Genomic DNA, 25,167 nt, shown 5'->3' with positions numbered 1-25,167 from the left:
AATCCCTTGATACGAAACTTAACCGTGTTTGGGAATAATTACCTCGAAACTTTCACCTCCACGATTTATTAAATTTAAACTCAACGACTGTTTGTTTCTACGAAGACCTCGTTCAGGTGAACGAACATTATCTTCTTTGCGCGATCATTTTTGGAGGGTCGTCGACAAATATCGACAACTTTATTGGCAAATAATTCACTGGTAGAGTGTAACAGAATTACAAAGCCGCGGAGAATATTCCACGAACACTTCCTTACGGTCATCCATAAATCTAACTGCTCAAGTATTTCATAACTGATAGAATATTGCTTCGAAGGGGAACTAGCAAGATTTATCAGATGTCTCCGAAAGTAAACTTCCCTTGCAAATATTTGTACGATATTCCATCTAAGAAGCGGAACAGTTTTCGCATCGGGAAGTCTCGGTAAATATCTTTGTATGTCTTCAATTTGAACGTATTTTGGAGTCGTTTCTCGCCCAAAAAAAACTTCCCCCGTCGAACAGGGAAAATTTCTAAAATATTTCTTTCCGATGCTTCTGCTGTCGTTTTATGTTAAACAACCAAAAATCAAACGTAGAAGGAATTTCCACAAATCGACGCTCGTGAAATTTGCACAAATTATCGACGTTTCATCGAGCAGCGTGAATTTTCGACAGTTGTCTCGAAAGCTTCTTTAAAGTCGATTCAGAATTAATGAGGTGACAGCGATGCCGTCAACGTCGCAATATAATTCGAAATTGTTTCGATTCGCCGAATTACTATCCGGCTATTAAAATATTCAAATGTCTCTCGCGTGGAAAATTACCGGGTTTGCAGTCTGGCATTAATTGGTACGGAATCGCGGGAAACATTTGAAATGCATTCGCAAATAATGCAAGCGGCGATACGCGCGCGGAAGAACGCTCAAGAAGAACGGAATATTAGAAATATTTTAACGCGTCGGCAAAACATATATTCGATGTTCGATTGGAAACGAAAGGCAAAAATAAATATAATCTGCTCTGTGTATTTGCAAACGGTAAATTTCGAACTTTCTTTTCTTTTTAAAAAGTCCGTGGTACAATAACCATAATTGTAGTAGATACTCTTGCAAGTGTTTTTAAATATGGAACATTAATATTTCAATTATATATAAACGTCTCGAACCGTCCAAGTAAAATTGTAGCGGCGTTACGATAATACTGTTCAAAAATTGGCGCACGTGGAAAGCAAGAAATTAACAGGAGCTTCTGTTTATTTGCAGATTGGAGCACTGAAGGAGTACTTCCTGTTTGCTGACAAACGACTTCACAAGAGATCCCTCTCCACCAGCGAATCGCACCATAAGACGCTAAGGGATGAACCGCGGGTAAGTGATTCCATCTTCGGTGTCTGAGGGTTAAGGCGCGCTCATCAAACTCTAACGGCAAATGCAAAGCCCAGGCACAGGTGCAAAACACAGAAGCCACGTAATTTCACGGTGTCTGTTATGGTGCAACGCGCATTGTTTACTTGGCATTCTAATTTTCTACCGTTCACGAATAATGGCACCGGTGCTTCTTGAAACAAACGACGAACTCACGCAGTTACATAATGTCGTACGTGTGCTGGTGTAATTCAACAAGAGCACGACACCGTGAACAATTACACACTGGTGGACAAAAATATTAGACGCGTAACTCTACATTTTTTATATTTAAAAGATCTTTCTGAAGACTGAACTTGATTTGTATGCTTTCCACGTTAGGTATCATTTTTGTTAAAATTGAAATTCTATCGTAGTCTAAACGAAATTTGCACACACGTGTAATAATCATTTGTACGTTAAAAGCAAGGAAACAATATTAATTGGCAATACAAAGTAAACTATTAATTAGCAAGGTTGCGATATTTGAATGCCTTGCGTTGCAAACACCTGTCAACTGTTCTTGTATGTACAAAGCGTCACATACAAATTAACTATTGTAGAATCCAATTATGAACCAACAACTACTTTAAAGAATTAATGAAATTCTGACGAAGGAGTTTTCAGTTGTGTAAAATTGCGTAAAATGTAAAGCAAATTTGACAAAAAACGATTGAAACGAACTTCTATTATAGTTTACCATTTCCCAGATCAATAATCATAAAATATTCAGGAAGCAATGATTCATTCTGACAAGCAGAATTTCCGCGAATGTGCGTGCTCGGTCCCAGTGATCGACAAGCGTTTGACTGCCACAAAATTACATCCCGTTAAGTGAAATATCTAATTTAAAAGGGGTTGCGCGCGCGTGTCACGCAAATTGCCAACGCGTGACAGAAGTTATTATAAGTCAAGCGTGTAATGACGTTAAATGATTTGCTATTTGACGGTAAATCTGATTAGATTGCAGAGATTTTATCGTAAGTGTATGTACGTTCATTGGTCGAGTTTTAAACACGCCAACGTTTCGTCAATTAGCACAAACTAATGTTTTACACAGCAAAACTTATAATTAAATATAGTAATAAAAAATATTGATGTGTGGCTTCAACTATGTAATTTAATTTGTGATTAGAATTTTGATAAGATCGATATACATAATAAATAATATTTAGTACATGGAACGAATAATGTATTCGTCAAGTAACCATTCGAGACTTCCGATAGAAGCTTTCACTGCAAGCAAAAACACGGAAGACTATCACCCTGTTTTCGGAGATAATATTGTGCTTGACCCATCTTTCCAGGCTGCTGTCTTTTCTCGGCGATAAAGCACCTCAACTTTCGATAAAACTAGACTCAAAAGGTTTCTTCGACAAATACCCTAAAAGAAGCTAAAGGCCAGAGAATACGTGTAAAAGCACAGAGAATGATAAAAAAGTCACTAGGAATTTTTGTTTAAAATAAAAGTGTCAGTGTTCTAGAAACCAATCGCTAATAGACTCTTTCGAAGCAATTCATTAACGATGCTAAACTAATAAGAAATTATCGAGCTCCTCGATGCGATGTTCGTTTTAATTCCATGTGCATTTTATTTATATAAATATAGTCGTTCGAATACTTTCGTGCGCTCGTATAAGCGGGGAATAGAGGAATTGTCATCCGCAGAAATGAAATAACAAAAATGTCTCGGTACCGCAAAGGGTGAACGAAAAAACGCGGAATCGTCGAGCGTGGTTTTTTATCGCGTTTTCCGGTTATCCGCGGCACCGTGCGTCGCGACGCACGTGGCGTGCACGGCCGTGACACTTATCGACGCGGAACGCGGACGAGCCTAGGGATTTTGGAGGCTGGCCAGAGTGCAAGGCCCGTGAATTTCCCATCCGTGAGGCTTTAACGTCGAGTCTGTTCGACGATATGAATGAAACGATGACCGAGGCGTCGCGCGTTTCACGCTCGGCCGAGTCGAAGCCCGGCCGCGAAAACGTTTCTCGTTGATGGCACAATTTACAAGGCGCCATACGGGAAAATCCGTACTCGCGAAATTTTCGTTTCGTCGACGATTCGCTCGTGAATATTCCACGATAAATCGCGGACCGATCTCGCCCGCGTACAGGGATCGTTCCAAGATCCATCCGGCCGCGAAAAGTGACCGCGAACGGGTTACGTTTTTGGCTGTTCTTCCGAATGGCATCCGCGATCGATCGACATGAAATTTCGAGGATTCGGAGGGGAGGAAGAATAAATGGTGAATATAAAATTTCAGCCACGGGTATTTAACAGTTTCTGAAATACTAAGTTCGATTTGGCGCTCATTAACGCTTTGCACTCGGCTGTCCCCTCTGAAGAGAACACAACGATATTACTGTTTTAAAAAAAAATATTTCGTATGAAAGTGTAGTTGAGTTAGCAGTAGATGGTCAAAGAAAAGTCTCCGAGTGAAAAGGGTTAAATAGTAATGTCTCATCAGTTAGACGATTAAAGAGCGTATAGTCGTATTTTGTCACAAATACGAGTGTCTATTGTTTAGAGAGACACTATTGTTGTTCCAGGTGCGATGGTTCCAGCAGCAGCACGAGAAGAAGCGCAAGAAAAGGGACTTCGCACCCACGTCGTACGCGTTCGGCGATTATCCATCGTTTTTCGACGAGTTTGGCCCACAACCCCGACAAGCCTCGTACCATCGTCAAAGAAATAGAGGAATACCCTTCCAGAACCTGTTCACGGATCCGCTCTTCAAGGAACAGTGGTACCTGGTAAGTGGGCCTTTCGATTCTACTGCCTTCGAACCAACCAAAACGAACTACATACGTGATGCGACTGCATCACCGACGCCGGCGGACTTAATGACATCCGATAACGGTTATAACGTATTCGGGATCCAGTTCCTACCATTTTGTGCCATTTCGATTCCTCCCGATTTTACTCGCACTTGGACGGTGTACGTGTCGTCTCGAATCGACGTCTGCGGGAATTACGATCGATAGCCACACGTGACTGAATAACACATTGACGGCCACGTGAAGGTTTCAGCGGGACACAGCCGTTCAAAAGTTTCGTACCACGTGCAAATCAGACGGTAATTTGTGAATTTGGGACAGTGGCGATGTTACATCGCAATGGCTATCGACGTTTTTCTAAGAATCTAACAACAAGTCACAGAACCCCACCCACACGATTACAATCTTCTATTCCACCATCGTACAAAACACAGAAATCAATCATAGACTCAATCTAAAGTGTAAAGATATGTACACACTTTAAACAGAACACCTATTATGAAGGTAATATGAATTTTTGTTATTGTCTTCTTGTGTAGAATTCATTTCCCACATGTTGTATATCACACACGACAGAAACATCCTCTAAGAAATGATCACCCAAAAAGTGTCTTACATTTTTGCTCGGTACTGTACTTGGACCGAACTCGGTTTCTTTTAAGATTTCCTCATGCATTTTTTTTCTTTTATTCGGTGGTAAAATTTAGCACGGGCACTAAAAATCGGACAATCGTGAATTCTCCTCTATAGTAATTGTTTCATTATTCTTTTTTTTACGACGTCGAACGGAAACAGGTGTCACCCACTTTTAGACAACGCGGGTTTGAATATTTTACCGTGCTCAACGTCAGATAAAATGTTCAGCTCGCGGTTGAATATTTGAAACGGAACCTAAAAATTCGCGTTACCTTATTTAAGTACAGGACGTTGTCTCTGAAAGGGTTGGCTTTGCGCTCGCGATCGAATATTGACAATAAAATAGGAAATTAAATGAAGCGACAAAGGAAGTCCTTTTTAACGTGAATTTTTATCGAACATATTACTGCGGCACGGTGAATGAATTTTTGAAGAATGCTTTTCTCCGTCGGAACATTGTTCCTGTACTACTTTTATTAATATTCTAAAACCTACAATTTTAGACGTTTACAATTGGAAACTTTTTTCCTATTTTTATATAAAAGAACAACGATTATTTACTGGCCTCACTTAACCAGACTTTTATCGAGTTTGCACTTGTATAAATAATTAATAAACGAGTTTCGATTATCGAAATATTGGTAAATAAGTTGTAAGCAAATTTCAGATCGTGAGAGAAGAAAATTCGATCGCAACATTCCGATTATAACGAGGTCTGTTTTAGTATCGAAACTATTTTTGGAAAATCTGCTTCCAGCAGAGCGATTAAACGGTCGTTCGTCATTCGAGAACGTCCACTCATACCCAATTGCTCGTGCGATTGTACGGTTCGTTAAGTATCAACGCTTTAAACGACTAAATCATCGAATAACGATACGACAGACGTACGCGTACAGTGGGATTATCCCGAAGGGCGTGCTTGTTTCGAGCCCAAAATCCTGTTTGCGAATGAAAAACATCTCATTATTAATACCGTGCTCGTATATCTTGTTCCGCCGTTAATCCTAGAAACGACAAGAGCAGCGATCGCCGTTGTCTATACCCGAAAATGATCGTTCGAGGCGACGCGTAGAGAATTATGTACAACAGGGCGCGAGAAAGGTTCGACTTCCTCTATTGAAAGGCCGATTAAGGGAGAATTTCCGGTCTAGGCATGCAATTTCCAGGCCTTTTTATTTTCTTTTTAATGATAGATAAGCTGCTTTGCACTGAAATTTCGCTGATATATTTATTCACTTTACAAATATGAACTTCGAAGTTCCACCATTTGTTTATTTATCGAAATTTTGATTTCTCCGTGATTTGTACCATAACTATGCACTTTCTAGCGAAGATACTTTTTCTTAAATGGATTTTTATGCAATTTTTATTATTTTTACTTGGAAAAAATCCCAATGCAAAACAGTCTACGGTTTTCTGTTTGCAAAATAACAAAGAATGCCTAAAAATATAAATGTTACAGGAACATTTCCATAAAAATGAGACATCGTGTTCGCAGTGGTCGAAATTAATTAACCCCTTTAATAAGCGCACACCAACGTGACGCGATTCCTTCGACGCGTGGAACTCCAGCAATAACAATAAATCCCTCCGCGCGGCCGTCGGATCAATAAATTATTCTACGATACTGTTGGAACTTTTCGAGATGATTTTAATAAAATGCGTGCTCGAGTGACGAATGGCCATCGAGGATACGTTCTCATCGCCGCTCGTTGTTCGTACGAATTTACGATGCGAGCGTAAACATTCGAGTAGAGACGTTTCGCGATGATCGAGCGATTATAAGCGTCGTGACGGAAAACTCCGTCGTAAAAGATTGGATTTGTCAAGAATATTTCACGAGCAACGATTCTATAAGCGTGATGCTTAACGATTAATTTAATTTGATTGGACTAACATGAAAATATTTTAGTACGGAGCTCTCGAATGAAAAGAAAAATGATTTTACAATTTTTGAAAGCTCTCGATCGTTTATCTGATCGCGTAACGGTTTATGCGCAGAACGGAGGGGCGAAGGATGGTTACGATATGAATCTTGGCCCGGCGTGGCAGAAGGGTTACACCGGGAAGGGTGTTGTCGTGTCGATCCTCGACGACGGCATACAAACGAATCATCCGGACCTGGCGTTGAATTACGATCACCAGGCCAGCTGGGATATCAACGGCAACGACAACGACCCGATGCCAAGGGACAACGGTGACAACAAGCATGGAACCCGATGCGCCGGCGAGGTAGCTGCAGTCGCTTTCAACCAATACTGCGGCGTCGGCGTCGCCTACAACGCCAGCATCGGCGGTAAGAAATTGCGATCTTTCCAACGACCGACAGACACCGTAACTGTTACAACCAATACGAAGGAAATCAAATTTTTTATCAAAAATAACGAGTATAAATTACCGAAACAATTCTTTTCCGTCGCTTTATTGCATTGATTCGATAATAAGCTATACCGTTAGATACTGCAATAATTTTATATTTTAATTTCTATGTTTTAAATTAGTCTTCGTACAGTTTGCATCCTCCGAAACAAGTTTTACAGATTTCTATCGATCAGTGTTCGTATGACATATTTTACACGATTTTGTTTTACTCGAACGCTTTCGCTGCGTAAAAGAAGGGTGTAACGATAATGTATTTATTCGAGTAAGTAAATATCACACTAGACTGTTTCTGTAATTACTTCGTTTAAGCACGTTACTACCTCACAATGACATATTCATTAAACCATGTTAATATAATTACGCGCTGGTTCAATCGCATTAATTACGGTCCATTGCAAACTATCGTGCACTGTTTTATATTTTCGTTAGCAACGCGACGCATTACAACAATACGGTCCCAGGATTTTGTAAACGCGTTAAACATTTCTAACGAGGCGGTGTAAAATTATTTCGAAACGACGTGCAACGTTGTTTAATTTAACTCGGTAATTTCTTAATTATAACTGCGTTAGAGCTAGTTAAAAAAATCTGAAAGTAGTTCTCGACTTGCTTTCAACTGCTTGAAAGCTACTTGAAACTCGTTTGAACTTTAAAAATTCCATTAATATTCGGTTAAACTTGAAACGAACATTGTTTGTTATCTAACGCTCTGAGATGGATTAATCAATATTTTTTTCATATTTCAGTGAATGGTTGACTAGCATGGTGGTCACTGGTGACCGGCGCTCCAAACTCGCAACGATTCTTTTAAATATTTTTTAAATAATTCTAGGGTTATTAGGAACATTATGCAATAACAAGTATACCATCTAACTATCGAATATTATTGATTTTACTTATCACAAGTTGCTAAAATTTCTCTAATATAGAATAAATTCTTGTGGTTCATTATAACTTAAATTATAACCACGAACTCTATGACTGATATACTCTTTGTATATACAGGGTGTTCGACCACCCCTGGAAAAAATTTTAATATGAGATTCTAGAGGCCAAAATAAGACGAAAATCAAGAACACTAATTTGTTGACGGGGGGTTCGTTAAAAGGTTATTAATGTTTAACGTTCCGCCCGTACTGAATTTTTTTCTAGAAAGTGGGTAGGATTTCGGGGGTAGGTCTATTCATCAAAAATTATTGTAATTGACCCCTGTAACCGAAAATAATTTTTCCAGAACGATTTGAAATTTGTTAATCTTGTCGAAAAATTTCACCCTTTCTCGAATTATTTTCTCGAAAGTGGGTAGGATTTCGAGGTATGTGTATTCACCAAAAATGCTTGTAATTGATCCCTGTAACTAAATATAATTTTTCAGAGTGATTTGAAATTTTTCAATTTAATTTTTTAATAACTTTTTAATGAAGCCTCAGTCAAGAAATTGATATTCTTGATTTTCGTCTTATTTTGACTAGAATCTACCATTAAAATTTTTTCTAAGAGTGGCCAAACACCCTGTATAGTCGTATTTTTCATATTTCAACATATTATAGGTGCATAAACATCCACAGTCTGTTAACAAAGTACGAAGGGTCAATGATTTGGTAATTATAGGTCCGGTCGGTAACGCGAACAATTTTTCTTTCCTTTCCGCGGCATAACCGAATACGAAACTTAATAGCTTCCCGTGCGTATTTAGCCACCGCTTTCCTACTTCGGAATTATTAATTCTCCCATTGCTTTCAACAAATTTCAATCATCGCTCTTTCGTTCCATTCGCGCCGTTTAATTGCGCGTCGACAACTTAATCTCCGTCGCGACGTTCTTCCTATCGGTTCATTTTTATTTTCAATTTTCCCTTTACCGTGACAATTATTAAAACGTCAATCATGTGCGAGCCCCGGAGTGGGGATCCTTATAAGTCGTTCCACCAGCGGACTGTTTCTCGTCGGAATATCGAGTTCCGATAATTTTACAGGCTCGTTTTCATTAAAATGCGTGTTAACGATCCGCGTACGATTTAAAGAGTTCCGCCATGCCTCTGGATACCGATCGCCTGTTCCAATCTCGGCTTTAAAATATTTCTGAGCTTTCAAGACTTTGAAGATACGAATCTCGACGGTCTCGAATATCTTAAATTGCATCTGGAAAATCTGTATAGATTTGAGAGTGATAGTTTTGATAGTTGAATAATAAAAAATTGCAGGTTTTGGCTTTTGTGTCGTATTTACTTCGAATTTGAGATTTGTCCATCAGTGTAATAAGTAAGGGGTCGCTAATGGGGACACTTGGCTTTTTGGAAACGATACGAATCTCCATAGTCTTAAAAAGTTTGAACCACTTAGAAGCTGAGGTTCTCGTGAAAATCACGACGCATTTGCAACGAGAAGGAAAGCTATCTGACGCTCATACCTTCCGTGTTCTCAGGCGTGCGAATGCTCGATGGCCCGGTAAACGATGCCGTCGAAGCCAGAGCACTGGGATTGAATCCTGATCACATCGATATATATAGCGCTTCATGGGGCCCCGAGGACGATGGTAAAACTGTCGACGGTCCTGGCGCTCTTGCCAGAAGGGCGTTTATTTATGGCGTCACAAGCGTAAGTTGCATAACTCACTTCAATTTTTCTATCTGATTTCTCTGTCTCCGCGAGGATCTTGTTCGCTACAACTTCCGGCGTGTCTCGAGCAAACCAATGTATCCCATTCTTATTTAACTCATTGACTGCATACTTAATTGTTTCATGGATTTAGACGAAGTAAGTTTTGAACGTGAACAAGCGTGTTAAATGTGTTCCGGGATATTCCTGGTACGCGTTAAATTAAATCTCGATCAGAGTTCCTTTAAGAACACCAATAAAAAGTAGTTTGCCAATCTAAACATTCCGATTTCGACGAGATTATATTGGGGAACTTGTTTGTAAAAGAATATAAAAATATACTTATAAAAAGCCATTCCGTTCCCGAAGAAATCCAATCTGATGGAATGAAAACACGCCTCAAAGTGCTACGCGTGTTACCAAAGTTTTCCTCTCGTATTTCTATACGGGGTGATTCGCAGAAATTGATCGATCGAGGTATTTCCGAAACTTAAACAAGTATGAGAGAACAGGTTGCAAGAAAATATTCCGTCTGAAGTCAAGGTTATTTCGAGAACAATTTAACTGTTTACAATGGACCAATTTTTGTGAATCTGATAAAGTAAAACATTATTCATCTTGCTATCGTCAGTAAAACCAACCATTTTATAAAAACATTTTAACCGATAAAGAAATCTACCAGATTCGTGTATAACACAAATTCAAAACCTCTTCTATTTCCTCCGTAAATCGAGATAACCGAGAAAATAAAAAGTTATCCAAAGTTTCGCCGTGGTTTCCCCCGCGGAGGCTCGTCTAGATCGGAAAATCCAAATTTACGCAAAACACGTCGCGCAAACGTCTCGGGCAAAGGTAAAAGTCGATGCAAGAACGGTGGCCATTGATCGCGACCGAGCTACAAATATTTGTAAGAAACCAGCCCTCAGAGCAGGACCGGTTCGTGGCACTAACGCTGTTTAAATAAACGCTGCGAAGGGTCGAAAGGGAAAGGGCTCGATCTTCGTGTGGGCGTCGGGCAACGGGGGCCGTCATACGGACTCCTGCAACTGCGACGGCTACACGAACAGCATTTTCACCCTGTCCATATCGAGCGCCACGCAAGGCGGCTACAAGCCGTGGTACCTCGAGGAATGCAGCTCCACCCTCGCCTCGACTTACTCCTCGGGGACGCCGGGCAACGACAAGAGCGTCGCGACGGTGGACATGGACGCCAAGTTGCGACCTGATCATATTTGCACGGTCGAACACACCGGAACCTCGGCGTCGGCGCCACTGGCGGCGGGGATCGCCGCCCTGGCCCTCGAGGCGAACCCGAGCCTCACCTGGAGGGACATGCAATACCTGGTGGTCCTCACCTCGAGATCCGGGCCCCTCGAGAAGGAGCCCGGATGGATACTGAACGGGGTGAAGAGGAAGGTATCCCACAAATTCGGTTACGGGCTGATGGACGCCGGGGCCATGGTCAGCCTCGCCGAGCAGTGGACCAACGTGCCGCCTCAACATATCTGCAAGTCCGACGAGATCAACGAGGAGAGACGCATCGATCCGACCTACGGTTACACGCTCAGCGTCTACATGGACGTCACCGGTTGCGCAGGGTCCTTCAACGAGGTTCGGTTCTTGGAACACGTGCAGTGCAAGGTAACAATCGTCCCTCGTTAATGATCGCTACTTCCTACCCCGATAAAAGTTCCCTGTATTGCACCACTCAGGAAGGTATTCAAACCGAGGAATGATCAATTTTCATCAATTTTTCCAAGATTTAGGATGGAGAAAAATGTCTTGTAGTGGCTAGTAATAGGAGAATTGACCACTTTTTTCAGAGTCTTTATTTTGTAGTCTACTCACAAGGAGAATGCAGGACCTTCGGGTCACCGATTTCGTTGAGATTTTGAGCACTAGTAGATCTTGCTACCGCATTTACAAACATATACCATAGGATACCCAATATTCGATCTAACCTTATACATTTGTAAATGAGGTAGCGCTCAAAATCTCAATGAAATCGGTGATCCAAAGGTCCTGTACTCTCTCTGTCAGCATAGAGAACTACGTGTCTATAAATAATCTTTGTACCAAATATTGATACTATTTTTTACTACGGTCAAAATTTTAATGTCTCCCGCGACAACATTTTCGACTCGCCCTCCGACGAAGAGTGAATTTACCGTCCATTAGGGGTCACCGTGTATAAAAAAAAAACTCCGTTATCGACTCGACAAAGAAGCATAAAAAGAGAAGAGAAACGTAAGTCCATAAAGGCTAAAAAGAATAATGTTATCGTACTGTCAGCCGCCGAGGTGTTGACAGACGCTTCTCCCCCCTCCCCCCCGAGAAACGACAAACATTTTTTAAGAAGACGTCAAACATTTCTCGCGCAGGTTTCGTTAAGGTTCTTCCCGCGAGGAAATTTGAGATTACTGTTGACTTCGCCGATGGGCACTACATCGACTTTGCTGTTCGAGAGACCGCGGGACATTCTCAGCTCAAACTTCGACGACTGGCCCTTCCTCAGCGTGCACTTCTGGGGCGAGAAAGCGGACGGTCGATGGACGTTGCAGATCATTAACGCCGGAAATCGTCACGTCAACTCGCCAGGCAAGTCTTGACGCTCTTTTACACCGCGAAAATCTCGACTGTCTGATCGTCGCTTGAGGAGGTATTCTAGTAATCGTAAACAATCTTTGAGCAATCTTTTCTAATTTACAAGATTTATTTACACGTGTCTAAATAACACTCTAAAAATTTGTGGACTAAAAGAAATGAAAACAGAATTCTAGGCTTCGAAATCCTTGAATGTATCCATTACTAGAATATATCTGACTAAGCGATTTTTCCAAATTTTTTTCATAACTAACTGACCATCTACGGCTATAGTCTCGGTTACGATTGTTGTATATACGAATCTACAAGCCTGTAACGTGTCATTAAAATCGGTGGGGATCGGGTCTGACATTCTCCTTGTAAGTAACGCACGAAGAGGGTTAAGTGTCCCGGATAAGTGAAATCCTATAACGAGCGACGAAAAACATTTGGCGGTCGGGGACTTTCAAGGATATCGCTTTACATAACACTTGAGTGTAACTCGAGTGTATCTCATTATATTCCTTCCTCCGAGTACACGCTATGGTGTATGAAGCAAATACAGCGAGGTACTCGAGACACACTCGAGTGGTCCGTTAAGTGATACCCTTTTGCTGGATACAAGCGACCAAATTGTGTTTCTATACACTGGAAAGCTGGCTGTTGGGTACAGGAGTTCGCGTAATGTATCTGGGTTAGGTTCACACCTTTACTCTTTTGTCACGGAACTTTCTTTTTCCGTTCTTTTGCGGTTAACGTTTTTTTCAAGAACGATATCATTATTTCTAGATCGGTTTTGAATTCTTCAGACCTGGGCGAAATTTATTTCGAATAGTGTCAATTGATACATCGCGAATATTTAAATTGATCTTACGTTCTTTATTTCTTGATTGAAAATTCTTTTTCCAAATAATTCTATGTTCTCATAACTATGCAAGCTGTAACAATACGTTCTAACAATTGAAATAACACTCTGTCGACTAAAACTTGTAATAACAATTACAATAAATGTAGTTATCAATGTTATGTTATACACAGGTTGGAGGGTTTCGAAATACGTACCGGGTATCGATTAAACGTTCTTTTTTTTAATTTGATATTTATTTTTTCAGGGATCGGGTGTAATTCGCGTTCGCATCATCGTGCAACTATGTAACAGGATAAAAATGGCGAACGAGTAGACAAAACTTGTTTTTTCTTAACGCGGATATACAAAATTAATGGAACGTATCGACGATGTTCAAAATATAATATTCTGATACTTAATGAAATTGGTTCTGTGTCGTGGTATTTACGTTTCCCAAAGAATGGCGTATCGTAGAGGATTAAAAGGTTGCTAAAAAGTTCCTCTAATAGTGAGAAGCAAAAGTAGATTCCAACGACAAATAAAACTATTAGTTATGAAATAAATTGGTCGAGTTAGGTGGTCCTGTATAGTATGTGGCCCTTCAGAAAACTAGCTTGCCCTGTGTAATACGAAAGGACTGTTTTGTTTATTCTTGCTTGTGACATCTGTTGTTACAGGGATCCTAAAGAAGTGGCAGCTGATCTTTTACGGAACCGCGACGAATCCCATCAGGATACGAACACGTCAATTTAACCCGGTACAAGCGCATTCTTCGTACGCCTCCGTGCAATACCCATTCACAGTAGACGATGAACTAATAGCACTGGGCCATCGCGGCGACGTCGACTTCTTTCCTTCGTCTACCTTTCAGGGCTACCAGGGCCCGTACGTTGGCGCTGGTTCCAACATCCAGGCGTCCGTGGCCAGCCTGGACGGCTCGTCGGCCCCCATCCTGACCAATCGACTTCCCGGTGATACGTCGTCGGCTTTCGATTCCCCGTCGTCCTCGTCGCAAGTCGGCGACGACTCCCTCGACACCACTAGAAAAATTCTACACGACTGTGATCCACAGTGCGATTCTCAGGGTTGCTACGGAAACGGACCCACGCAATGCATCGCATGCAAAAACTATCGACTCGACAAGTAAGCGATCCCTTCTACTCTTTCCTGTGCTTAACTTTACTTGCTCAAACTTTTAAATTGTGCGTGCAAAAACCAGGTGAAACGAACGATCGGTTAGTAATAACAGTAAGTGTAGGCGATAAGAGATTTTTATCAGAAGAAAAGTGTTGGCACAGTCTGTGTTGTGTTAAAACTTGTTTAAGATACTTAAGCCTCTGTATTATGTGTGCATATGATCAGTAATGTCTACGTTTGTTTCCAAAAAATTAGACAATTTTCAGGCACCATATTGCCATTTTTATATTTCGATTTTTATCGGTGTACTCGTCAATGTATGCTGTCACGTGTTTTCCAGTTATTTTGTAAATATTTCAAGCAACGAAATGCTACTTTTTGCGATCTTCTAGCGACTATTATTTCGTTTCATAGATTACAGAAAATGGACTTATACCCCTTTCAAAAAAAACAATTATGTAATCCCATTTACTAAATTCCAATTGCTTTAGACGAACGAATATTTCAAGATTTAAATTATAAGTTGTCTATAAATTTTTTCCCTTGCACATGGAAAAATATGTTTGGGTTTATAATTATTCACAGCACAGTAAGTATTTATACCATATTGATTCGTATTTTTGCGAACCTTTAATCCGAAACATCTCCATTATACCGTGTAAATATTTAAATATTTAGTTTTAACGTACATTTAGCGGTAATGATGCTTTAGCTGTAGCAGCCTCCACGCTTCGATTTTTGCATAGAGTATGAAACGCTGAATACAGTACTTTTTTTTTAAAATAAAGATGTCATTTTAAATTCCCCAAAAAAAGCACTGCTAAACCTTGAAAACTTACTAACCGTCGCTGTTGCGATTTATTTCGTTTCACGATACATTGCACCATATTCATCGCGTGTCGCAACCATTTGCCGCAGACCGTTATTTAGAGTGATACTTTTTACATAAAAATACAACAAAAGGCTTTGATACCTTTTTTCCTGATGGATAAAAAAAACTGCCCCGGAACGATATTTACATTTAACAAAATATTTACAGATATAAATGAAAATTTAAATATTAATCGTTGCAAACTACTGATATTCAACTAATAATCGATCAAACGGTAAAAATAAAGATTGGAGTCAGAGGTGGGCAAATTTTGTTCTCGAATAACGATCTCGAAAATTCGTACTTGTTATTCGCGAATAAAGTTTCCCTAACTCTGTTGTAGTGGAGAGTAGTTTTTATTTACGAAACTGCACTTACAGTACTTGCGTGAGTCGATGCCCTCCGAGGAGCTTCCCGAATCAAGGTGGAGTCTGCTGGCCCTGCCACGAGTCCTGCGAAATTTGCGCAGGAGCTGGCCAGGACTCTTGTCTGTCCTGCGCGCCCGCTCATCTTCGCGTCACCGATTTAGCAGTATGTCTGCAACAATGTCCAGAAGGATATTACGAGAGTAAGTGAAACGAATAAATCTAATAATGAGAGCATATTCGATTATTCTATCTGTTACACCAACGATCGAACACTGTCTTCTTCGTTTACAAACAGAAGATTCAATCCAATAACCCTGTACGATTATTTTCATAAAAACGTAGTCGTGGTGGGTGTTAAATTGCTTTTGTAGCATGCGAAACGAAACGGACACACCGTAGACAGTGAAAGTGTCGATCCCGACGATCGATCGCTTCGATTCGAGGGGGTCAAAGGTTAGACGAGACGCTTTCGTGTTTTCAGACTCGGAGAACAGCACGTGCGTGCCTTGCGAGGCGAATTGCGCCGGTTGCCAAGACAGGCCGGACAAATGCACCAGTTGCGAGCATCATCTGGTTATGTTCAAGAACAAGTGTTACGCGGCCTGTCCCCTCGACACGTACGAGACGCAGGACTATAGCTGCGCGACGTGTCATTCTACGTGCGAGACTTGCAACGGCACCGCCGAGAACCAATGCATCACCTGTAAACCAGGATTGTGCGCCCTGAACGGTACGCAAACACGAAAAAATAACGCTACGAGAGCAATTTACCAAATTGTTACGATTATTCAGAAAAATACTGTTTTCCAGCTGGACGAAAGTAAAAGTAAAATAATAAAATTCAGATTCGGGGTCAAAGTGGACCCAATGACGAGGCTCAACAGTGGATTTGTGCATAATAATTGCTTTTTCTAACCGGTAGGAACGTGTCTGGCGGCTTGTCCAGCCGGATACAGCGCGGACAGAAGGCGACGAGAATGCATGCCGTGTCCCCCAGGATGCGCGACTTGCACGACATCGATTTGCACGAGCTGCATCGACGGTTGGAATTTGAACGAAGAGGGATTGTGTGCCCCGGAGCACCGCGATCGGTGCGAAACCTCACAATATTACGATAACGAACTGTGCAAACCGTGCCATACGTCGTGCAGGACTTGCGCGGGTCCTACGGAGGACTATTGCATCTCCTGTCAAAATTCCCTGCTGCTACAGGGGAAACGTTGCGTCTACCAATGCGACGACGGTTATTATTCCACGGCGCAGCCGACGAGACCCGTTTGTGTGCCTTGTTTGCATACTTGCAAGACTTGCGTGTCCCGATTGAACTGCACCGCCTGCCAGGACGGATTGCAGCTGCAAAGCGGAGAATGCAGGTCGTCTTGCGCTCGAGGGTGAGTGTTTTTCTTTTATTCAAAACGCAGAATATAACACGAACATATCAAAACTGAACATTTTAACCCTTAAGTGGATTATCGAGGCCCTCCACGAGTTTAAACTAATATTGTGTAATATAATTTTAGAGGAAAGTTGATTTTCATTTACCAATTTGGTAAAACTCAACATTAAGTGAAATAATTCAGTTGAAATTGAGAGTCTACTTGAGAATTAAAGTGGCTTTTAATTCTCAAAAAAGTATAGTATGCACTCAATATGCAAAAATATACGAAAGACTTGAAATAAGATACGAATTATTACATTTAGGGGGGCAACCCTCTACGAAGCTCCCATTTCATTAATAAAAATATGAATTCGCATAGATGTCCGCAGTCTGGTTACGACAGTGTATTTGTTGTATCAGAAAATGTTATCGAGAGTAATAATTCTAATCGAGAGAAGTAATTCTTTGTTCGAGCAGGTATTACAGCGATAGGGGTCAATGTGCCAAATGTTACTTGTCGTGTAACACGTGTTCCGGGCCTAGAAGGGATCAGTGCGTAACGTGTCCTCGAGGTTGGCAACTGGCAGCGGGAGAGTGTCACCCGGAGTGTCCCGAGGGATTCTTCAAGTCCAACTTCGGATGCCAGAAGTGTCACCACTACTGTCGCACGTGCAAAGGTAAAGAGCGTCATACGTTCCACGTGTAACCCTTTTAGTAATACGAAATTTCTACGAGAACAACCTACGAGAATAGCCTTTCCAATAGAAAAAGTAAAATATTTGTAATAATCGAATGCGTTACAGGCGAGGGGCCATTGGAATGCACTTCCTGTCCACCACACTCGATGCTAGAGGGTGGATTGTGTATGGAGTGTCTGGGTGCACAGTATTACGACTCTTTGACGCAACTTTGCAAGAATTGCCACACCGATTGTCGAAGGTGCACCGGGCCTGGTAAATTCAGTTGCGCGGCCTGTACGCCGCCGTTGCACCTGGACAAACTCAACAACCAGTGCGTGCCTTGTTGCACGGGCACCGAGAAGGGTCCGCAAGCGGAAGAATGCTGTCTGTGCGACCCGGAAAGTGGTAAGATAATACACCATAACTTCACAATGATTACATAGAGTTTGAAGGTCGAAGAATTGCAAAGTTTCTATGAGCGTTTCTGTTTTTCCTTTTCCTTTTTTTTTTTTTGACAATTTTAGGTGGCTGCAGGAACAGCTCACCGGCTGGTAAAAGAAGAGTACCTGGAACAGAGTTTGCCTCGGCCGACACTGCCATTTCGGAAGTGTACGCGAATTACGAGGGAGTGACTGACAAAAATGATTCAGCGTCGCTGGCCATAACGGCGACTACAACCATAGCCGTCGCCATTTGTCTGGTGTCGGTAGCTCTGTTTGCAACAATATTCATCGCGCTTCAGGTACGATACGGCGCGAAACTTAGTGTGAAATTGGGATGTTAGACCCTCCTCGTGCAATGACGAGTCTGACTACCGCGTTAATAAAACGAAACAATAATTGTATTCGCAGGCCATGTCGAGAAGAAGGGAAGCGAACAAGGGTTACACGCAGTTGGCTATGGGGGTGGAACCTCCGGACGACGTTGACGCGGACGACACAACGGAGCTGATGACCTAGACCCATTAAATCGAGCCAACCAATGACAGGACCTATCGTCGAAAAGTTTGACGAAGGTCGACCCCGAGTCTCGATCACGATAGATCATGTGTTTGCGTGGTATTAGAAACGTGTGACGGTTAGAGCCGAGAACAGCTGCGCTCCGTTCAGATCCAGAGTGGTTCGAGATCAAAGGAACAACAACACAAAAAAAAAAGAAAAAAAACATACTCACACACGATAAAAAGAAGACAAAAAGAAAAACGGGGGAAAAAAAGATAGAGCAAAATATAAGTACACGATTGGAGGAAGAGAAGGAATCCGGGGGAAGAAACGGGAGTGGTGAAGAGAAATGACTAGGAATTAAAACGGAAAGGGGACAATGGAACAAGAAAATTCGTTCAAAACGTGATAGTAAAGACTCTTTATTTTTATTTTTTTTTTGTTTATTGGGCGCACTGTACGGGAGAGAAGCGTGACTGTTGTTCACTTTATTGATAGTGCGGTTGCGTGTGCGCGTCGTGTGAATGGCGGTGAACGAGGTGTTTAGGTATACTTTTTATTAACGGTTAGGCGCGTCGCTGATTCTTTCGAGTGCGCATGCACTAGTGTGTAATAACTTTAATGGGAAGTTAACAAGAACAAAAAGGGTGACGGACATTATAAAGTGCCTGATTTATAACGCCCTTTGACACCGCTCTTCCGTCTGCCCTTTTTCTCGCCTCAACCCCCGACGCCAACGTTCCCTTTAACCTGAAGGCGTTGCTATCGATCATCGATATCCTAACGACACCTAACGATACATCGATAATATCGTTGACAACAATTTATTTCTTTGCGGCCTCGTTTTCGAGAAAACGAAATTTGGAAATTCAGACAGATCGCACTATGACAACATTTAATTAGCTCATTCCTGTGTTTAGGATCGTGCAATTATCAATATCGCCAAAAAGCCATTAAAAGCTTCAATGTTTACATTCAAATATCTTCCGAACCGATTATTTTCCACTGTGTATTAAATGGTGTATTAAAAAATATATGATTCCATTTAAAAAGACGTTTATAGAACCTCGAAACCGTTCAATTTTAGTCCCGAAAATGTTCCAATCTCATCCACAGTTTCGAAGATATTTGAAACGGTCGTTTCCAGAACCTGCTCGACCCCTGATCATTGTCAATAAAAAAACTCGAAGGTCGAAATCGACTGCTCGATCGGGTGATCCGAGAAATTTTTACTCGTAACGTGTATCGTCGAATTTTGTAGTCGCCTCGATGTGTTGATTTGAATTATGGACCAGTTGAATTGTAACAACAAGTGCATATTATAATAAAGTGTCATTGTAAAATATTTACGCGAACAACACGGCGATTATGAATTCGCGACGACGGCGGGCGGAAACGTATAAAGGAAGGGGGGCAGACGAAAGAAGTAAATAGGAAGCTTAACGACGAAAGAGAGAATGAAACCGATAGAAAATAGAAGCGAACCGAGAATTTCTATTCTCCGCGAGAAGGTTTGTACAGCTTCGTTTTCGTGCAACGAAACGACATCAATCCCCCACCCACCCCACCCGACCCGTGAGATACGAAAACCAACAATGATTTCCAGATAATCCGGCGCGTGTTATCAGTCATTCCGTCATTTTCAACCAGTCGACAGCCAACTGCATTTTTTTTTTTCTAACTGTTTGTTGTTATTGCTGCATCGTCAATGTATTTTTTTGTTTTGTTTAGTAACATAGTGTATTTTTTCCGCGTTGATCCTTCGCTTCGTTCGTATTGTTTGTTGTAGAAATGAAAAAAAATACCAAACGTTAACGTTTACATAAGCAATTGGACCGTTGGATAAAACGAAGAAACATATGACGCGAAAAAAAAAAAATAGAACACACGAAAACAGTCCTCGGTAAATCGGTACCTTTAAGAGCTACTGTCCGCGCCTACCGTGTGAATATTGAATTTCTCCTCGTGATTTGATATAAAGCTATTATTGTACTTTTATGATGAACGCGATTATAAATATATGTATACATATACATATACATATATATATATATCTATATATACACATACTCAGGCGTTTAAATATATTCTGAGTTCGTGTTCCCATTGAAATATTATTATTAAATTGTATAACATTTCTATTCCCACAAATTAAGTCTCTCTTGCGTAACTATCTTCTTACAGAGCCGTTCTAATCATCCTACTGCGACGATCGCCGGTCAAGGTAAGTAACCAGCTTCCAACAATTACTGAAGAGGGGATTCTCGCGTAACAGCTCCAAAAGTAACCGATATTTATGAATTTTTTTGTTCAAGCTATCATCAATATTCAATTGTATTCTTTGAAATTTTTCTATCGGTAAGTTCTTATCTGGGATTTTGGTGATAGTTTGGGGAAAAAAATGGAAGAGATACCATTTCTAACGAAAATTTTCTCACGAAGCAAACAAATATTATAAACGATACGAACACGCGATAGTTCGTTACTCGCGAAGATTTATCTGGACTTTGAGCCGTGGATACGAAATCCCGGCCCGCCGTGAAATCTCCTATTCATTCGACGTTCGCGAATTAATTTTCTGCTAGCTCGCGAAACACGTAATTTTTCAAGTGTGTCGTATGCTACCGGAATTGAAATATGATAAAAATCGTGATTTATCGAATCTTACCGAAGGGAAGACGCAGCCCTTCTTTGCGTTTTCCAATGCATGAAGAAGCTGTTGAAACGAGTGAAAAATCGAGGATTATACTGCTAGCAAAGCCATGATTTATCGTGTGCCGTCATGGGTTCACCGTCTGCTAGATTTTACCAGTATTTCGTCATTGCACGGAAAATATCTTCGTGCATTAATCATTACCCTATCTTCGCTCGGAACAAAACGTCGAATTTGACGCTTCGAGGAGTATTCCAATCTAGGATATTACTTCGCAAAATTAACAAAGTTGATCAAACAATTTCATTAAAGATTAAATTCAGTAAAGATTATGGTCCTTTCGTTTAATCGAGGAACGAAAAATCCGCATAAGTGGAGAAATCGCGAACAGTTTTGCAAGAACGATCGTCTGAGCCCAACGATACTCTATTCACTATGTTATTCGAGCAATAAAAAGCCTCTTGGTGCCTCGATAATCTTGACTTTTATTCTTCGAGTCTCTGGCGCTTGCTTGCTTCTAGATAATACGTTTTAACACTGAAAAACGACACAATGACGGAACAAATAGCGATAAAGTTACTCGAAACGCGGTCGTGATACAGGCTGTGACGATATACCGATCGAGATAACGGTATAACCGATAAATTTGGCAAACGATAATTCGCTCGGCCCTACTTTTATCAGTCTGGATGTCGTAACGTAAGCGGATATCGTAAATTCGCGAAGGTAAATCTCCCTTCAGCATGTGCAGCGGTTTTATCGCGTTATCTCTGTAATTATAACACGCGCGATAATTCTCTGTACCGTTTTTTTACAATTTTTGAAGGATCAAAGCGAGAAGAAATTAGTTTGAACCAAAAAATGTCGATCTACAAAATTCTCAATTACTTTTCCATAGCTTAATGTTCTAAATTCGAATAATGAAACAATTATTTTGCGGTTGAAACAGATGAAAAATGCTTATGGTTGATATAAAAGAAAAATTATTACGAATGTGTCTATTATGTATTTATAATGTAGTGATATAAATGAAACAATTATTTGACAATTGAAACGGATGAAAAATGTTCACGGATAATATAAAAAACGAATTATTATAAACGTGTCTATTATGTATTTATAATATAGTGATACAAAAAGAGGAATCTTTCTAAGTATAAAAGAAATAAAGTTACCATGATTCAATCTAAATAATATGAAATTGAAAGTCAATGTTTATGCATTTATGGGAAATTTTAATTCTCGAAAAACTACAGAATCCATTTAGTATGCAAAAATATAAGAAATACTTAGGGGTTGAGACAAGCCTCTACGAAGCCCCCATTTCATTAATTTTATTAATAAAAATATGAATTTGCACAAAGATCCGCAGTCTAATTGCAAGTCCAAATCCATTGAACCAAAGTCATATGTACCATCGATATTCGCGAAGCACTTCCTACACGTTCTAAAATTTTATCCTCCGTTTCCTCCTAATATTCGATTATGCGGTATAAAACGTAGAACCCGATAAGACGGGCTCGCGTAAAAGGAAAATTATGCGCTTTATTAGGGCAGTATCGAACGGAAACGACTCGAAAGAGCACCACGGAATTTGCAGCAAGCAAAAACGGGGACGGGGAAGGAAGCGAATGCGATCAAATCGAAAACAACTTTAGGAGATACGAAATAAGCACGGGGGGCAATAAAAGCGGCGAGCATTCAAGCTCCCGTGCACGTTACAGAAGTTAGCGGTAAAAGGTTGCGGAGTATTATTGGCCGCATGTACGATAATGCGGCCGTTTAAATTCTTTCGCCGAAAGTATGACTTCCGGAATGCTCGTTCTTATCGAATGAACTCGGAATTCATGTATATTTTTTTACAATTGCATTTCAATTGCAAGAATTTCGCGCAGATCGGAGACACGGACACGTTTTACGATTCCGTTCTTGGAACGGATTAAGATTGTGGTTTTCAAAACTCTTGGGAAAGAAGAATGTATGCTGCTGAAAGTATTATGTCGACCGTAGATTCACTTGAAAATCTGTGGCTAATAACACCGTAACCAACCTATATATGTATATATTCATTTGTTCTATTTAATTTTCGAACGCCTATTACATATTACGTATTACGTTTTAAGATTCCATTCTTGGAACAGATTAAGATTGTGGTTTTCAAAACTCTTGGGAAAGAAGAATGTATGCTGCTGAAAGTATTATGTCGACCGTAGATTCACTTGAAAATCTGTGGCTAATAACACCGTAACCAACCTATATATGTATATATTCATTTGTTCTATTTAATTTTCGTACGCCTATTAAATAATTACTAAAATTGGTATTACGTTTTAATGAGAATAGTACTCACGGACACTAGATAACAACTGCAAAGTCTGTCACACAGACGAGGTACATGAATAGACCTTTCACCTTATGGACTTTCGCGGCCGAATCTGACTGCCATACCGACCTGAAAATTCGGAGGTGATTTTAGCGGCCTCTCCTCATGGATGGCGGTCAGTTGAGAAACTAGGCACTGAATTAGTATTAATGGGCAGCCAGCTGAATGTGTGCGTAAATACATGTGAGTTGACTATGGGAGGGATTGCAAAAGTATAGCTTCGAGGATTCGAGAAAGGCGGCGAATGTGAGTCTATCCTTATTGCTCTCAACACAGCTGAAATTCGAACTCGCATAATCTCGAATGCCCAGACATTTTTTACTTTCCGACCTATGTAGGCATATATGTATATGTTCCTACGCTTGGGTACAAAAAATACCCGCGATCACTATATTCGCCAAAAATACTAAGTATACAACTGGTCACCCGTGTTGATTCGGATATTTCATCCTACAACATGGTTGGGGACCAGAGGAAATAAAATAGCATGCGACTCACCAACTGTAGAATTCAAGCACCCGGGCGACGATGTCGCCTAGTAGGAGTCATCAGCGAAGTCATCAGCGACGTAAAAGGTTTATTCATATACCTCGTCTGTGGTCTGTCACGCTGTTACGTGTAGAGATCTTCTTTCCAAAAGAAATACGTATCGACTGCCGAAACAAGCTAAGTGACATAAACAGACGCAGATAAGAACTTTATTTACTTTATTCACTTACCATTATGTGCTCATGTTCAACGCGACAATGAATTACCATCTCTCAACAAGCACAGCTTAGTACGGTTACCTACCCAGAGCCTCGTGTTCATAACAAAAACAACCTCAACTGGCGGTTCTCAGGAAAAATCGTGGATTGTGTCGTAGAATCGTTAACAGGCCAACCTCACACCGAAAGTCGAGTCCCTTTGTAAATACTTGTTCACACTATACGCAAAATCGACGTTTTGATGGCAGAAGAAACTTGCGACCACGCTAATTCGTAACAACTACGGTACACCGGTTTGTTTTTGAGAGTCCGTGGCGACTCCACAGCCGCCTTCTTTATGAACTGCATCAGGGCGACATCTAACCGATGCATATGGAACGAAAAACAATATATAGATAGAAATAAAAAGAAAGAAAGTACACACGTTAAAGTTTGTTATTTCGTGGTATACTTGTATAACAAAACATAGTTTTATATAATTCTTGTATTATTTTAAGTGTACAGTAAGAGAATAGTGTACAAAAATTTACAAACTTCGTTTTAGTCGTGACACCTACCTGTTGATCGTGGAGATCAAGTATTGTTGGTTGCGTATTGTGTTCGTGATTCAGCAAAGCATACTGCTCGTAGCTTTTAACTTGTAAAATTTCACTAATTATATTACTAAAAGCGTTGCTATGATTCGCCATCTAACGTTGTAACACGTTGATTGCCAGGCAAATACCTGTAAAATTTTCTACGAGGCTAAAATTTAATTTTTAGACAATTAAAAACTACGTAATTTAAAATTTGTTATAATATCTATCTCTATAGCCTTATCAAAATTTATACATTCTATC

General features: G+C 40.6%; 1 protein-coding gene and 1 long non-coding RNA gene across 6 annotated transcripts in view; one reads left to right on the top strand and one right to left on the bottom strand.

The window, feature by feature from the left end:
- LOC122401597 (furin-like protease 2) overlaps positions 1–18,849 on the top strand; it is a 451,734-nt gene extending 432,885 nt beyond the window's left edge. For 3 of the 5 annotated variants that reach the window (XM_043403823.1, XM_043403822.1, XM_043403825.1), the window contains 14 exons: positions 1,245–1,349; positions 3,938–4,141; positions 6,803–7,097; positions 9,608–9,780; positions 10,756–11,421; positions 12,162–12,378; positions 13,888–14,353; positions 15,599–15,786; positions 16,068–16,316; positions 16,509–16,977; positions 17,442–17,641; positions 17,768–18,049; positions 18,169–18,386; positions 18,496–18,849. In XM_043403823.1, the coding sequence (XP_043259758.1) occupies positions 1,245–1,349; positions 3,938–4,141; positions 6,803–7,097; positions 9,608–9,780; positions 10,756–11,421; positions 12,162–12,378; positions 13,888–14,353; positions 15,599–15,786; positions 16,068–16,316; positions 16,509–16,977; positions 17,442–17,641; positions 17,768–18,049; positions 18,169–18,386; positions 18,496–18,603 (3,840 nt within the window). In that variant the 3' untranslated portion in view covers positions 18,604–18,849. Of the gene's footprint in view, positions 1–1,244; positions 1,350–3,937; positions 4,142–6,802; positions 7,098–9,607; positions 9,781–10,755; positions 11,422–12,161; positions 12,379–13,887; positions 14,354–15,598; positions 15,787–16,067; positions 16,317–16,508; positions 16,978–17,441; positions 17,642–17,767; positions 18,050–18,168; positions 18,387–18,495 lie in introns of those variants that run through there. The other 2 variants (XM_043403824.1, XM_043403826.1) reach the window with 2 other exon arrangements.
- Positions 14,155–25,022, bottom strand: LOC122401601. Its single transcript, XR_006259447.1, has 5 exons — positions 24,886–25,022; positions 24,414–24,687; positions 24,120–24,287; positions 15,597–15,755; positions 14,155–14,261 (listed from the first exon to the last, which is right to left on the bottom strand). It is a non-coding gene; the product is annotated as an uncharacterized LOC122401601 (long non-coding RNA).
- Between the last annotated feature and the right edge of the window lie 145 nt (positions 25,023–25,167).

Source organism: Colletes gigas, unplaced genomic scaffold, assembly GCF_013123115.1.
Source record: "Colletes gigas isolate AHSC1104 unplaced genomic scaffold, ASM1312311v1 Colletes_gigas_Sc00026, whole genome shotgun sequence".
Taxonomy (NCBI): Eukaryota; Metazoa; Arthropoda; class Insecta; order Hymenoptera; family Colletidae; genus Colletes; species Colletes gigas.
Note: the sequence above shows the minus strand (reverse complement) of the source record. Positions and strands in the feature narration are given on the sequence as shown.